General features: G+C 41.7%; 1 protein-coding gene across 3 annotated transcripts in view; it reads right to left on the minus strand.

The window, feature by feature from the left end:
* Positions 1 to 1002: 1002 nt before the first annotated feature.
* BEST3 (bestrophin 3) overlaps positions 1003 to 17024 on the minus strand; it is a 59982-nt gene continuing 43960 nt past the window's right edge. Inside the window, exon 10 of one of the 3 annotated variants that reach the window (XM_009248024.3) lies at positions 1003 to 1282. In XM_009248024.3, the coding sequence (XP_009246299.1) occupies positions 1186 to 1282 (97 nt within the window). In that variant the 3' untranslated portion in view covers positions 1003 to 1185. Of the gene's footprint in view, positions 1283 to 11236; positions 13434 to 17024 lie in introns of those variants that run through there. The other 2 variants (XM_002823512.4, XM_009248023.4) reach the window with 2 other exon arrangements.

Genomic DNA, 17024 nt, shown 5'->3' on the forward strand with positions numbered 1-17024 from the left:
GCTCTCTGTTGCACAGCGCTCCATGCCCATTGCTGTGGAGCTGACCTGGGAGTGACTGATGGCTCCTGAGGCTGAAGGATGGAAATAGCAGGAGGGCTCCTGGCTGCCCCGCCTGTGGCAAGAGCCAACCAGCCTGCCAGGTACCGTGAACAGCAGCTGTGGCTATACAACCCTGAATGAAGAGGCTCGAGTTTCCCGAGTGGGACTGGCATGGCAATGACATGCTGTTCCTGAATTGTCTGGGATCTGACATCTCTGCCAGGCCTGCTGCCAATGAGGCCTGGTGAAGCAGGGTTGGTTGGTGCTGGGAGTCCCTGCAGGTTGGATGATTTACACTGTCATCCAGCCAGGGTGAATACCGTGACTGTGTACTTCACGCAGAGAGGCAGGTCAACAAGAGAAAAGCATGCAGGTTTAACATGTCTGAGTGATAGCATGGAGCTGCTGGAAGTTTATAGAAGTGAGCAGAAAGATGATCTGAGAACTTTAACTTCTGCATTTTCTTATTCGTTCCCTGAGTGCATTTATGGAACTCACAGTGGTTGAGGTCTTCATGGAGCTAGTGGTGCTTTAGTAAAAGAAGTACAAACTCAAGATACCTATGATGGCCAGGCAGGCAACAAATGAGTGAAGCAGGCCTAGTGTAGGACAATAGGGAGTGGTGGAGACTGCAGTAAATTGGAGCATGTTGGCCAAAAAAACAGAGCTATCTGAAAATCAGATTCAGACTACCAGCCACCTTCCCACTGCAGACCAAAATTGTATATCTAATTGTGTTTCAGATTGCTAAATTAAGGAACTTGTTAGTAAACATTATTTTGCTTAATGTAAAAAAAAAGACAAAAACTAGATTCAGTAAAATTGTTTTAAGCACTTCTACTGTTCCACTTTTCATCATGAAAACTGGTACTTCTGGAATGCCCCAGTTTAAACCCTTGAGTGAGTAATACCATATGTGAAGGTTGGGCCCTAAAGTCAGCACACATGAGAACACTGGTAGAGTGAAAATTACCATTAAAATCTCCTGGGAAGGTACCATGTTGGGCATTAATAAAGTGCATTTCTTAGGAACTCCACATGCCTGGATGCTAAAACGTGGAGAATGCTTTTCAGTTGAGCAGCTGATGAGATTGTTGGCTTGTGTTTAGGAGCCAAGTTGTTTTGAAAGATCCGAGTGTTGTACCTTTAACCACCAGGATCACTCTTAGCACACTGGAATTGAGGCTGAGGGAGTGGGATTTTTATATCTTCCATCTTCCACTCATTCTTAGGCATCTGTTTCCTGGGGAGAAGGGGAGAAGGGAGAATGGTCTTTTCTTTCTACACGTATACAGGTGCTTCTCTTTTCTTCGCCAAACTCACAGAGTTGAATTCACATAGGCCACCACACATTTAATGTAATTTCAGTGTTCTGAAGCATGGTTCCAGGACCTAAAAACCTCACATGTGTACAAAGAAGAAGGAATTGCTGGTCTTGCATTGGATCTTCAGATGTGTTTCAGGCACCCAAACTAGCTTTGACTAATGACAAAGTACAATCCCATATTATACCCAAGAGTTTAAGTTGTTGCCAGGGAAGCAAGGGAGCAGGAGGGGAGCAGGTACAACTGCAGGGAATGTATTTATAAATAAGCTCTAGGGTTGGGCTATCCTTCAGGGAAGTCACATATTTGCCTCATGGTTTATGTGCAGGCCTGATTTTGAAACCCAACTCTGCTAATTATCAGCTCTGTGACATGGGTACGGTAGTTTATTTCCCCAAACCCCAGTTTCCTTACCTATAAAATGGGCATAGAGATACTTCACAGCTCGTTAAGAGAATTAAATGTGATAAGTAATTGTTATAACTTAAAAAAAAATGTCTTTTAGCATCATTTGGCTCTGTTGTCTTACTTGGTCTTTTAGAAGGAGAAGTTTATTTGAATTAGGGGGAGGAGGATTTTAAGAGGTTTTAGTGAGAGTTGTTTTCATAAGTTTTTGTATTAATTTTTGGGCACAGGGTATGATGCAGTATTTTATGAGAATAAGTAACTATTTTAATGGCTAGAGAGATGAGGATTGAGGACATAAGTTTTTTTTATTTACTGAACCAATTTTTTATTAAATTTGTGAAGGGATTGTTTAGTTCAGAATTTTTGGCTAGCTTATTTGATAGGACAGTAAGATTCTGTAATGCTTTAGTTATGGTTTTTTTTTTAATTTACTGAACCAATTTTTTATTAAATTTGTGAAGGGATTGTTTAGTTCAGAATTTTTGGCTAGCTTATTTGATGGGACAGATTCTGTAATGCTTTAGTTATGGTTCCACTGGGAGTAGTGTTGTTAGGCATATAAGTACAGTATTGGGTTTTGATTATGACACAAACTCCACTTTCTTTTGCTAGTATTATGTTTAATGCTATTTTATTTTTCCAGGCCATTTGACTGGCCATTTGACAGGGCATTTGACTGGCAAATAGCTAATTGTTTAGCTATTTTTTAAAATAGTATTTTTAGTATAATTGATAAATCATTGCTGATTGTAATACATGTAATTTATTCAATTTACATTTTTATTTACAGTTAACTATTAGAAGAACGTAGATTCAAATCCGGCAGCTATTTGGTTTTGGGCCTTAAATTTATTTGGCACTTTTCTTGGGACTTCAATGGCATTTATATAAATATGAGAATTGAAGAACCTATGGGGGCCTCTTTTGTTTGATGATATTTGGTTTTTATTTTTTCTGGTGGATGAAATGCCAGGGTGAAAGGGATGGCCAATTGAATTAGAGCACAAATTTTGCTCTAGTTATTTGGCAGAGTGTTCAGTACTGGTTTATTATAATATTACCACACATCTGCTAGAGGATGGCTAAGGGCAGACTGATGGGTAAGCTTTTGGAAGGGCTAGAGCTCACTGAGTTTTTGTTAAGCCTTCCCGAAACACTAAGATTTTTCCCCAAACCCCAGTTTCCTTACCTATAAAATGGGCATAGAGATACTTCACAGCTTGTTAAGAGAATTAAATGTGATAAGGTATGGACAGCACTTACTGCAGTAACTGCCACCTAATAGGTTCAATAAATGTTGGTTTCCCAAGGTTCCTCCATGGACCTCAAAGCATAAGTTGGCAGAGGTGGTTGAGTGGTTACAGTGATTGGTGATTGACTGTTCATCAGCTGTGTGCTGGAAACATAACTTTCTATCCTAACCTAGTTAACTGTTATGGATGCGGTGTGGAATAGTAGAATCAGCAATGAGCCTAGGGGACCTGTGTTCAAATCCCAGATTGAAATTTTAATTGTTGTGTAACCTGTAGCAAGTTATTTAGCTTTTCTATATTCCTCCTATTTAATGGGTAATAGGGCTTTGTAGCTGTCGTGAGGACCGATTGAAGTGATATATATAAAACACCAGGCACATCATAAGTACCCAATAGTTGTTAACCCTCCCTTTCCTGATCTCACTTTCCTTTTTCTTTCACCATTTAGGTCAATTTTCTAATGTTCATCACAACTGTCTCTTTCTTCCTCCCCCAGGTATAGAATCTCCAGAGATGTTACTGGAACCGGCATTTGAGAAGGATTTATTTATTTATTTATTTATTTATTTATGTATTTATTTATTTGGGATGGAGTCTCGCTCTGTCATCCAGGCTGGAGTGCAGTGGCATGATCTCGGCTCACTGCAACCTCCGCCCCCCAGGTTCAAGTGATTCTCCTGCCTCAGCCTCCCGAGTAGCTGGGATTACAGGCACCTGTCACCATGCTCGGCTAATTTTTTGTATTTTTAGTAGAGATGGGGTTTCGCCATGTTGGCCAGGATGGTCTCAAACTCCTGACCTCAAGTGAACCACCAGTCTTGGCCTCCCAAAGTGTTGGGATTACAGGCATGAGCTACTGTGACTGGCCTTGAGAGGGATTTTAAATCACTTAGTCTAACCATTCATTTAGAGATGAGCAAAAGAAGTCCAGAGTATTCAAGTAACTTGACTGAGATCACACAGCTAAGTTTGTGGTTACACTTGATTGAGATTTTCAGGTCTACTAACTTTGGATCTAGATCTGATTTGGTTTTATTTATTTATTTTTTTCTTTCCTTCAAGCTTCTATGCACCTATTTTTTTTTTTTTATATGGTCAGACACTTTTCTAATCACTGGAGATGCACTGGTTGAAAAAGCCAGTGAATAGAGCTTACATCCCAGTGGAAAGGCCTGGCTGCCTTCTAAGGCAAGTGGTCACATGTCTCATTTCCACTGTACCGATGAGAAGGGCATTGTCCCACCCGGCCCCTCACCAGCTAAACCTTTTTCCCTGCAGAGTATCGGGGCACATAGCCTCTGCATCAGGGCCAGGGGGAGCAAAACCATGTTGAAGAGAGGTGAATGAATGTGACAGAAATCTGCCTGTCTTCCTCCATTGTTTAGTTATGAAAGTAATCGGATTCCATTTTTATTTGGAAAAAATGACTGATTGAAAGTGTTTTCTAATCTTGGTTGTGCTTTTCCTTTGGAGTCAGTAGGGTCCAGTAACCATGTGGATTAATACCAAGCTTATCATTAGAATTGAAGATGCTGCCACTTCCAGAAAGTTTTGTTCCTTGGGGAATAAAAAAAAATGAGATTCATTCACTTCTGAACCCATCTGCAACCATCCAAGCATGGCAGCTGATTTCTAAGGATAGAGCCAAAGAGGGCAGTAAACACTCAGTATTCACCCATCTTTGAGGTGTAAAGGGGAGTAAAGACTTAGACTGTAGGCGCAGAGCAGACCTCAGCAAGTAAGAACAAGAGATGCTGGCCATTTGGTGTAAGCCTCCACCTTTGCTGATCCCAGGCTCTAAATAGAATTTGATTGTGGACTCCACCTCTCTGGATTTGCTCCTGCCTTCTTCTGAGTGTTGAAGGATCCAGAACTATCATCTCTGTTTCTCCTTAAGCAACAGCTCCTTAAGTAGCAGGCTTTACTCTTGCAGTTTAGTCTGATACAAGAGTTGGCCTATTTTTAGTCAGCTTTTGTGCAAATGAGTGCTATGCCCCAAGCTCTGAAAGGGGAAACGTCACCACTCACAGGTAGCAGGAGGGCAGGCATTTGGAAGGAAGTTAGTATTTAGTGGGGAGGAGCTGGAGTTTTATTTCTTTTCTTCCTCTCATATCACCCTCTTTCTCCCCTCTTTCAGATGCTGTTTGTTTCCTACAAGTGTATCTAATTCGCAAAAAATATGTAGAACTTATGAAAGGTTGTTTAGTAGATGGGGGGATAATTGGCTCGCTCTATGGAGAAAAAAAAAAACAGAACTTATCCCTACTTAACACTGTAAAGGAAATAGGACAAAAAATGTAGGAGAATATCATGAGAGAGGGATGGGGAAGGATTTCTCATACAAAACTTCAAAAGCATAAAACAAAAAAATTGATGAATTCGATTATATTAAATTAAGGATTTCTATTCAACAAATACCATGGATACTTTTAATAGACACACAAAGGATCAGAAAAGACCACCACAATGTCTGAAACAAACAAGGGTCTATTATTAGTCTAGAAAAAGAAGGAACTCCTGAAAATGAATAAGAAAAGTATAGAAACTCCATTAGATAAAAAAGCAAAGAAGTTGAAAAGGCAATTTTCAGAAGAAGAGTCCTAAAAGGATGCACAGGCACATGAAGAGATGCTTAATGGCATTAGTAATGAGATAAATGTCAATTAAACAACAATTAGGCATCCCTTTACATTTTTCAGACTGGAAAAAACAGATAGTGAGGCGATGCCAAGCTTGGGGTTGGGGAAAGGGATGTAGAGATGCAAGGACACTTCTGGAGGTCAACCTGTTCGTGGGTCTACACCCCAAAGAAACTCTTCTATGGGTCCCTAGGGTCTCTGGAGGGAGGTCCCCAGGGTCTCTGGAGGGAGGTGGAGGCAATTGGGACAGTATGTAAGTGAGATATAAGACATCCTGGAGTACGCAGCAGCTAGAAGCAATTGGGGCAGTAGACAAGATTTACAAGAGGGAATTTGGGAGGATCTGAAAAACATAGTACTAAGTGAAAAACAAACAGATGAGACCTATACTACAAAAACATTTGCACACAAAACAGTATGCATTTTATAAGAATGTATACAAGCAAAGGGCTTCATGTTAAACAAACTAAAATAGTTAGGACGGGGAACGGGATTGGGGATGAAGAAAACAAACTCAGGGGCAAACATGAATGAACTTCAGAAGGCATGTTCTTATTTCCCAGGACCTGCAGAGAGAGTAGCAGATCCATTAGGGAGGGTGGGAGGGACAGAACTTCCCGGACACTCAGCTTTTAGCGGAATGCCTGACACTCAATAGTTGCTTACTGTTTCATGAATGACTATGAATACAAGTCCAACTGGTGACATCATCCAGGATTTCACCAATTCCTTGATGTTATTCTCCTGGAAGTCTGAGGCAGAGGAATCCATGAGTTTGCTTGGCCCAGGGAAGGTAGTAAACTGACCCAATCCATTGTAACTATTTTCTACTAAAAAGTCCTTTCTACATAAAGTGCCAAATTACATGTCTAGAAGATAGTTTGTTCAGTCCTAAGAAAGACACATATGAAAGCTGAAGCTAGATCAGTTGTCTATCCTCAGTCTAGCAGTTTATTGCAAGTTCTTCAATAATATTGGTAAGAATTTCTTATTATTATTTGAGACAGACTTGCTCTGTTGCTCAGGCTGGAGTGCAGTAGCATGATCTCAGTTCACTGCAACCTCCGCCTCCTGGGTTCAAGTGATTCTCATGCCTCAGCCTCCCAAGAGCTGGGATTACAGATGTGTGCCACCACGCCCGGCTAATTTTTGTATTTTTTTTAGTAGAGACAGGATTTTGCCATGTTAGCCAGGCTAGTCTCAAACCCCTGACCTCAAGCGACCCGCCAGCCTTGGCCTCCCAAAGTGCTGGGATTATTGGCATGAGCCACTGTGCCGGATCTGTTGTCACTCTTTATATAAACTATAATCTAAGGAAATTACAATCATGCCAGCAATGGCATTTAGCTACTCTTACTGGTAGGAGCCATTCAAGGAATCTAAGCATGAACCTCGGGGTTCAAATCTGATTTTTCTGAATTTGAGATATCAGATCCTCTATCATCAAGGGAGAAATGGTAATTATTTCACAGCTTGTACATAGAATAGGAATTTAGCCTGTTGCTGGGCTAATCTGTTCTCTCCTAGTTCTATTTCTTCCTCTAGCTCATCTCTCATCATTAATCTCCTTGATGGTTGTCTCATTTTTACCTTCTTATTGGCCTAAATCAGCTTTCTCAAACTTGGTATATTGGGCCAAATAGTTGTGGACGTCTGTCCTGTGCCTTGTAGGATGTTTAGCAGCATTTCTGGCCTCTACCCAATGGATGCCAGAAATACTCCCCAGCATGACAACTAAAATTATCTCCAGACATTGTCAAATATCTTCTGGGTGCAAAGCCATCTCTGGCTGAGAGCCACTGGCCTAGACAAAGAACCTGGAACACACCAGTGCTTTTGTGCAAAACCCATTTTAGAAATGTTCTTATTTGTTTTCAGGATACAAGATACAACATTCCCTTTGCTGCTTCTGGCAAATGTCTAAAATTAGATTAGAGAAGATGATTCTAGGTAACGACCTGGCCAAATCTACCTGTGGCAAAAGGAAGGTTTGAGTCCACTTTCTGAATTAACTCAGAGACAAAACAAAATAAAACACAAAAATGTAATCTCCAAACTGAATTAATTATTTGAGCAAATGTGGTTTTTTGGTCTCTATTTTACAGGGAAATTGGTGCGTTTTCCATTTGCCATGGCCAGGCATGAGCTGACTGCACAGGTGGAGGTGATGAAGAGAGTTTGGAGAGAGGTGAATGTTTGTTAGGATTCTGTCTCTCAAGCTTTGCCAGTGAATAGGAATATTTTTTCTGGGTTTTGTAAATTTGCAAAAAGAGAATGATCCTGGTATTTTTGAATTGGTTCTTTCGACTCAGTGGCCACATGAGTGGAAAAGCCTGTCCCAAAAATTAAAGTCCATAAAACTAAAAAAACAAAAAAGTGTGCAAAAGGATTGAGGACCTATCTGACATAGTTCAACAAGACGAAATGAGGAAATCCTTGGTTGTTACTGTTAATAGCCCAGCACATCAGAAGATGTTTGTTGTTGATCATGTAGATGATTGTGATGAGAGAGGGGCAGGGGGAATTAGGTTTCAACTTGCTCTTGCTTAGGAGTTTTTACAGTTGTAGTTGTTCTTTCTAATTAACTGATCCAGGACCAGGTTTAGGGAGATTAGATACCTCAAGAGGGTCTTCTAACTTTGAACCAGGGGTTCTAAATCCTCTAGATTTATAGCGGAGAAAACAGAAGCAACTACTTTTCTCCAGTTCCATGTTTTGATTGAGGGGATGGAGACACATAATGGGTTAGAGGAGGAATTCATTGCCATGGTGATGAGGCCTGGGATATGGTGGACAGTGAAGAAATATGACAAAAAAACACTGCAGAAAAAGAAGATATGGGAGGAGTTGGGAAGCATATGAAAGGAAAAAAAAGCCAAAAGAGAAATGACTAGATTAATAATTTGGAAGCTTAATGGTGTGTGTCTTAGAAGAAAAGTTTTCTGAGCCAGGCACAGTGGCGCATGTCTGTAAGCCCCAGCTTCTCCGGAGGCTGAGACAGGCAGATCTCTTGAGTTAGGGAGTTCAAGGCCAGCCTGGGCAACATAACAGGACCTTTCTCTAAAAAAAGAAGAAAAGCTTCCTGAATGAAAGAGGTTAGAATCCTGTAGAATAAGTAGATCCTGGCAAACAAGTGACTAAATGAGGAAGAGAAGAAGGGCTTTTTCTGAAGTTCATAGTGAATCCATGGGAACATTAATCCCCAGTCGTGCTTGCCATCCATACGGTGCTGCTGCATTCCCAGCTTTCTCTCACGACGCCTCATGAAGGCCCAGTGAAATAAGCCAGAAAAGAGCCCATTTTACAGATGAGAATAAGAAGTTCAGAAGAATGGAGACTTGTTCAGATTTATAAAGGAAAACATTGGTTTTCCTTATCCCATTATAACACATGGCCACTTGGGCTCAGTAGATTCTCAGAGAGTAGATTTTATGACAATAAGATATCAGAAAAATGATTTAAAATGGAATCAAACAGGGTGTGGTGGGTCATGCCTATAATCCCAGCACTTTGGGAGGCCAAGATGGGTGGATTGCTTGAGGTCAGTAGTTCCAGACCAGCCTGGCCAACATGGTGAAACCCCGTCTCTACTAAAAATACAAAAAAATTAGCCAGGTGTGATAGCAGGCCCCTGTAATCCAAGCTACTCAGGAGGCTGAGGCAGGAGAATCGCTTAAACCCAGGAGGTGGAGGTTGCAGTGAGCAGAGATTGTGCCACTGCACTCCAGCTCTGGGCGACAAAGTGAGACTCTGTCTCAAAAAAAAAGAAAAAAAATTGAATCAATTTATCTGGAGAAGAAGGAAGCTAGAGGGAAAAACACTAAAAAGAAGAGGTGTATTTTTAAGATTTAAACAAATCTTTACTTTCATGGCAAATTTTACATTTCTCCATTCCATTTAAAATATTTTCCGTAGCTTAGCTGAACCAGGCTGAAAGTGGATGCCTGGAGTGGTGGAGGCGATACACCATGAAATAGACAGGACAATAAAGGAAGGGGAGATAACAGCCTTCTTTGTTTTGCTGGGGGCCAGTCATCTCTAAAATTCTTGGAAAATTGAGAAAAAGTTAGTGGGCCATTTCCTTACTGAACTGCAAACCCCAGCATCAGGGCAGAGTTATCTTTACAAAGCAGGGAGAGAACACAACAAATAGAGCTTGGCCTCACCGCACTCTCTGGCTTTTGGATCACATTTAATGTGAGAGAGTTGAGCCTGTTCTTGGAATGGGCAAACTGAAAAGATTAAGCCACCAGGCCATGTGACCATTCATCCAGGTGGGTGAAGGTTCCAGACTCAGGGAAAAAGGAGCTAGGCAGGCAATGAAATCAGGTACATGAGAAGAAATCATTTTGTTTTTCTCAACCGTGGTCTGTGTTGAGTAAAAACTCATTTTAGAATTAATAGAGAATTTCTTCATCTGCTCTGAGCAATTGCTGGCTTGATTTTATAGCTGAATTCAACCACACAGGCTCATTGAGCATGTCATAATTTAGTTTTCATTGCAAAGAGAAAATGAGAGTCTATCTCAAATTTTGAAGAAATATTGAGGAAATTAAATAATTATCTGGATAAAAGTGCATAAGGGGCGCGTGGAAGCAGAGATAAATGAACACTGCCAGCCCTTCATAAATGTATTATTATATTTGTGTATAATTTATCACCTTGGATTTAGGAATGAAAACTGATGATGTTTCAAAAGCAGCTAAGCAGAAACTTACTTGAATTTGAGCAACAGATAGAGCCAAAGAGAAGAGAATAGACAGACTGAAATTGAAACACCCAAGAAAATAGCACTAAGAGCTTGGTGACTGGGAGAAGATTAGGGATCCTGCCTTCTAGAAGTGTTATATTGGCTCTTGATCCCACAGTCTATACATAGTGCTTTGGGAATAATGGGGCTTTCCCAGGTGCTAACACTACCAACCAACATAGAGAACCATCAAGGTGTAGCATTTCCTCTAATATTATTTCTTTTCAGTCCTTTGAGAAAAGTCAGTTAAAGTAAATGTCATTGCTGTCATGCAGCTTGGAGGCCTGGGAGATATGAGGCCTTGTGAAAATGTGCTAATTTTAACATTGCATTATCAGGAGGAGTTTGGGAAGGGAAGGAGAGTCCTGCCAACTTTTTTCTGTCATGAAAAATGAATAGGACTATGGCTGGTACTCCAAGCTGGAGCAATGCCCTTCTCTATGAATGCATAAAAGACGCAGGTAGACTTGAGCAGGGAGGACCCAGAGAGGCCCTTGAGGCTGGAGAGATTTAGCCTGAACCTGTGACTTGGGCATGCCTCCCCTTGGGGCATCCTCCAGAATGCTGGGCAAATTGCTGGCAGATTCAGGGCCTTACAGATAGCATAGGGCAGTGAGAAAGCATAGTGGTTAACAGTGTGGGCTCTTGAGTCAGATAAACCTGGGTTTGAATGTGAACACTGTCACTTCTTGGCTATGTGATTTTAGGCAAATACCTTACTTCTCTAAAGCCTGTTTCTCTCGCCTTTAAAGTGGAAATAACAGTATATCAGTCTCATAAGATTCGCTGCTGCCTGGAACAGTGTAAGCACTCAATAAATGGTAGTTTTGAGGGTTATTTTATTTCTAAAGCCATATGTAGTCAAGTGCCATCATATGACAAATGGTAAGTGTAGCAGTCGTAAGGCATGGCCTAGGCACTCGGGAGCCCATGACAAACAGCCATCCTGAGAGCTCCCTGGGAGGAGTACCAACATCCATTATGCAGCTCTGGACCCCATTAGCCTCCCAACTCCAGTATCCTACCTCATTCCCAAATGACCCGATAGACACATAACTGGTCCCATGTTGTGACACGATTAGGATTTTTGCATAAGAGTTCAAGTTTAAACAGATGTGAGTCATCTTATTCTTTGGTTCCATAGCATTTGGCTATGCAAATTTCATATTCTCTTGGCTTCCTTTTTCTCCAGTGCCCAAGACCAAATAGTGGAAACAGAAAGAAATGTCATTGGCTGCAAGGGCGTGGGGGCAACCATCACTCCTATATGCCTTCCACTGGAAGTGAGGCTGGAAGGGTATCGGGCTGGATTTGTTGACACGTTTGATGATTCTGCAGGAGGCTTTGCCAATGTCTTATATTTTGAAATTCATGGCAAGACATAAGCAACCGATTTGGCAAGAGGAAATATTATAACCTGAAAAATGGGACAGATTACTAGAAAAGCAGCACAACCAGAGCGAGGGAAGGGAAAAAAAAGGATGACAGAATAAAGGGGAAAGAGAGAAAAGTAGAAAAGGAAATTGAAGAGAATTAAGTGTTCTGGTGCTGATGAAGCTTAAGAATCAGGAAGTGATAATAACAATAATAGTTATAGAAAGTAGGAATGAGATGGTTAGAAAGCCTCAAACAAAAAAGTTAAGAAGGAGGAGGTCTTTCAGGCATTAGGTGATCCATCTCCTTTCTTTATGGCTAAAGAAAAGAAGAAAGAGAAAAAAGAAGAGAAATAGAGAACCCTGTCTGTCTGGACCTTTGGGTCTAGGGGATTGGACTATGATCTATGAGACTCTTTCCACAACTAATAATCTATCAATTTATAAGTCATGTATGTTTTTCAGATTCCTTTTTTGGTGAAGACTTATTTGGTTAAGTCACTGTGGTCTGTGTAACTTCCAATGAAAACCATGTTGTGATAGATGACGTGAATGCGTTTGATTTTGCACAGCTCTCAAAAAGGATCATAATGCCCTTCAAAGTTCTAAGTAGCTTATACAGTGTGATCATGTTTTTAAAAAGTTGACCAGCCTTCAGGTATGTCCTAGGCCTAATATGCTGATTTTGGGGAGATAAGAATCTAGGCTAGAACCAGGTCCTAGAACTTTGTGGCACTCATTTGGGTGATTCCTCAGTTTCCTTGTTGTTCAGCTCTATGATATCTGTTTCCTTGGTGTCCAGGTTTTCCATTAAATACAGCATATCAGGAGAGACTCGAGAGCCAGCCACAATGTTGATCCCACTGATCTCTGAGGATGTTTCTGTGTCAATTAAAAGAGCTGGCTGAGAGCTCATGGGGTCTGGACTTAGGTTTCCCAGGGAAGTGTGGCTGGACTCCAGGAATCCCGGAAGACTCCACCTTTTTAGAAAGGTATCACCAGGGTCTTCTTCACAGTTGAATATATTTTCCTCAGCACTGGCTGAAACAATCTGGGGACTGGGGCCTCCAGGAGGTGTCTCCTTCTCTGAGGGAGACAGGATGGATCCCATGGGGCCCTGCTGCTGCTCAGTCTTGCTTGGCTGAACCCCTGTAAACTCAGAGCTCAAGATGGAGGTAGCGGAGTCATGGTGGTAGCCGTCTGATGTGGGCACTGGTTCTTCGGCCGCTGTGATCAATACCTCGGGTACCAGTGGCGTTTTGATGGGGGAAGTTCTCACACTGGACTGTGGGGTCAGGCTCTGTAAAGTGCTTGTCTGGCTGGTCTCCCTGACGGTGGACAGCTCTCCCATGCTGAAGTGCAGCGTGGGACTTCCTTCTGGGAAGCAGGATTTCTTCCAGGTGGGTGAGGCCCTGTGGGAGTTTCTTGAGGGCACATCCAGTAGATCCCTGGCTGAGCTGAGGTCATCTCGGGGTAAGAACATGGAGCTGTCACTTGTCTGCCTCCTGTAGCTTCTTCTTCTGGGGCTGGAGGGGTGTTCGTGGGCACTCAGGAACCGCTTGACTCTTCTTATCATGGAATGCCGATGGCCATGCTTCTCATAATCCCACAGCCACTCCTCGTCAGGGAAGTCGGACCCAGACAGCCTGAAACACACAATGACAAGATCCAGGCAGAGTAGCTTTGGGGGCCTAGCTTTGGGGGCAAAGTCTCAAAGTTAAGAGATGAGTTTGGTATTTTTGCCTTATAGATTTTTTAAATGGGGGTTTGAGGACTTGAGATAGTCTAGCAGAGGCTCAAACACTTTTTGATCTCAGATACCCTTTAAACTCTTAAAAATTATTGCATATCCCAAAGAGATTTGCTTATGTGGGTTATATCTATTACTCTTTACTGTATTTAAAATTATAACTGCAGAATGTCTGAAACACAAGCATGTACAAGCACATATTCCGTTGACTGCTAAGTGATGACATCATCACATATCTTGTGGCCTCTGGAAAATTCCACTGGACACTCTTGACAGAATGAGAATGAAAAAGGCAAATAACATGTTGTGCTACTATGAAAACATTTTTGACCTTTAGGACTCTCTGGAGTGGTCTTAGGGATCCCCAGATATCCCCAGACTACACTTTGAGAATCACTGATCTAGAGACTTGGACATTAAGAAATATCTATATATCTATAAATCTATCTATCTATCTATCTATCTATCTATCATCTAGTATATATTATTTCTCCCTTATACAGTTGAATTAAGGTCAAGTTTCCCAAGGACCCATAAAACCCCCCTTAACAATGGATCATAGGTAAATTCGAGAGCGTGCAATGCCCAGCTCACATTTATTGACTATATACTAAGGCCCAGCTAAGCACCTCCTATGCATTGATTCATTTAGTTATCACAATAATTAGATGAGTTGGTATTAGTATTATTATTTACACTTTACAAATGAGGAAACTGAGGCCTGGAGAGATTCACTAAATGTACGTAGCTAGTGAGAGCAAATTTGGAAGTCTGGCTCCAAGCCCTTGCTCCTAATCGCTTTGATGGAAAGCCTACTACACAGGGGTCAAGGGATGAGCTAGAGCCCAGGGTGGAATAGTGAGTAAAGCACAATCCTTGCTCAGAGGTAATTTGTAAACATTCCTGATTAAGGCTTTGCATTTATGTCTGTACAACTAGGGTTAAAAAAAGAGAAATTGGAAACTTGTGGAAAGGATATATTCATCCAGTTAGGGTAAACTCACGTCGCAATTGGGCTCCGCTTGTGATTAAATTTGATGGATTGGCTACCAATAATTTCCTGCTGAATTTTTACCATTTAAAAAATAAAACACATAATTCTACCATTTAATTAATTAATTAATTAATTTGAGACAGAGTCTTACTCTGTCACCCAGGCTGGAGTGTAGTGGTGTGATCTCGGCTCACTGCAACCTCTGTCTCCCAGGTTCAAGTGATTCTCGTGCCTCGGCCTCCCCAATAGCTGGGATTACAGGTGGGTGCTACCATGCCCAGCTAATTTTTGTATTTTTAGTAGAGACGGAGTTTTACCATGTTGGCCAGGCTGGTCTCGAACTCCTGATCTCAAATGATCCACCCACCTTGCCCTCTCAAAGTGCTGGGATTACAGGCATGAGCCACCACACTTGGCCAAACCCACCATTTTAAATCTCCTTCAGGACTGACATAAAATGAATAATTGAGGTGAGATAAGCCTGTTTGGTAGCTTGGTCTACTCTGGCCTTGGATTACATAGTTATTTGCCACACGTATCTGTGGAATTACAGCCTTAATGGGGTTTGAAGAACAACTTAAAGCCTTGCTCTTGAACTACAAATGCTCATCATACTAGCTCCGGGAGCAACAGTAACCAGCCGGTCCCAGTCCACTATTGGTAGTGACATCTCTGGTGACAAGATGCTGGGTGCATTTTATGTGACATGAAGGAAAACATTGGGACAATATAATATTGGTGTAACTTGAAAGGGCAAAGCAAGCAGCCAAAGAAACATCGTTCCTCATGTTTATGAATAAAACATGGATGACTGAGATGATTAACTGGCTGAATGTCCCGGGACGGCGTTCGATTACAGCCTTGTGCTGTTTTTCTAAAGCCCCAGCAGCGCCCTTGGCTACCAGATAGCCTTCTGACCCGCCCTCCACTGTGTGAGGCTCAGATTCTATTACATCGACTTGAGAAATGCAGACTCATGCTTCAGTGGCCTTGGTGACCCTGCTGGGTGGATTGCATTTGGTCAGCTCTCCAGTCACACTCCACAGGCACCCATTTAGTTAGGGAGGAGGACACCAGAGGAGCCACAAGTGAACTTGTTCACTAACACAGCCACTCTGGATGTGTTCTGGGAATCAAGGACAAGCTGGCAATCTCTCTATATAGGACAGGCATCTGTCTTCCATTTGGGATCTCAACTATTTATTTAGGATTTGTTTTTTTAAACTACCTCTAAAGGTTGCAATCTTGTAAGAAAGACAATCTTCTAGGAAAAAAGTTTATATTTTTAATACTTCAAAACTTTGTGACTCAAAAGACAAAAACCTTATGCCCTGGTATAGGACACATGTATTATACCTTCAACTGCAGCAAGAGGTATAAACCCCTGGGTCATAGATGGGGGAAAATAGACAAGTTGCAACAAGCAAACTGCAAAACGTCTGGTGCTCTTGCTAATGTCGTACTGATTCATAACTGACATTGGGTAGGTCTGCCAAGAAGACCCTATTGTACCTTCCTGGCTCATAAGACTATGGAGTGGATGCATGAGGTTTATCTGTTTATTCACCCGACTAAATTTATTGAGCACTTATAAACAATTTGCTGCATTAGGTACCTTTTAAATTATCACTTAAAAGGAGAGAGAAGACATATAAATAAATATCTACATTTGGGGAAAAGCAAGTTTTTGAGCTGGGCTTTGACACTGAGTGGGAATTGGATAGATAGAAAAGGGACAGAGCATTCCAGGTGAAAGAAGTGACTTGAACAAATAAGGCAGCAGGAAAGTTTAGGGTGTTTGTGAGAAATAGGAGATACTTGAATCTGTGTGAAACACAGAGAAAAGCATCAGGCCTAGGCTGGAAGGAGGTCCTTGGACCGTGCCATGAAGAGTCGTATACCAGGTTGTGGGATGTGGACTTTATCCCGGAGACAGAGGGCAGCTGTGGATTGTCTTTGAGAATGGAGGGCATTGCTAGGGTTGTGTGGTGTTGGTGGGGGTGTCCATGGTGGAAGGCTACACAAAAAGCAACGTTGATGACTGCTTTAGATAAGAAACATGACTTGAAAACTTTTCACTCCTTTAGTCTGAAACAGGGTCTTTGGAAGAACACTTGGTGATCTGTGCTCTGGGGGGCAGTTTTAAGTATCTTACACTGAGTGGTGAATGATGCCCTCCAGGTCTTAATGCTGTAACAGAGCAGTAGGGAAACTCCCCAGCATGACAAACCTAAAGACATTTCTTCTAAATGCTTCCATGGAACATCTCATTGCCAACACATAGTGTTTATCTCCTCCTTTCTCTGGTAGCCACTATTCCCAATATGACAGCAGAAGCTGTGCTTTAAGAACAAAATAGTTTAAAATAGAATAGTTATTTATTTATTTAGAGACAAAGCCTCACTCTGTGACCCAGGCTGGAGTGCAGTGACACAATCATGGCTCACTTTAGCCTTGACCTCTTGGGCTAAAGTGATCATCCCACCTTAGCCT

Source organism: Pongo abelii, chromosome 10 (assembly GCF_028885655.2).
Source record: "Pongo abelii isolate AG06213 chromosome 10, NHGRI_mPonAbe1-v2.0_pri, whole genome shotgun sequence".
Taxonomy (NCBI): Eukaryota; Metazoa; Chordata; class Mammalia; order Primates; family Hominidae; genus Pongo; species Pongo abelii.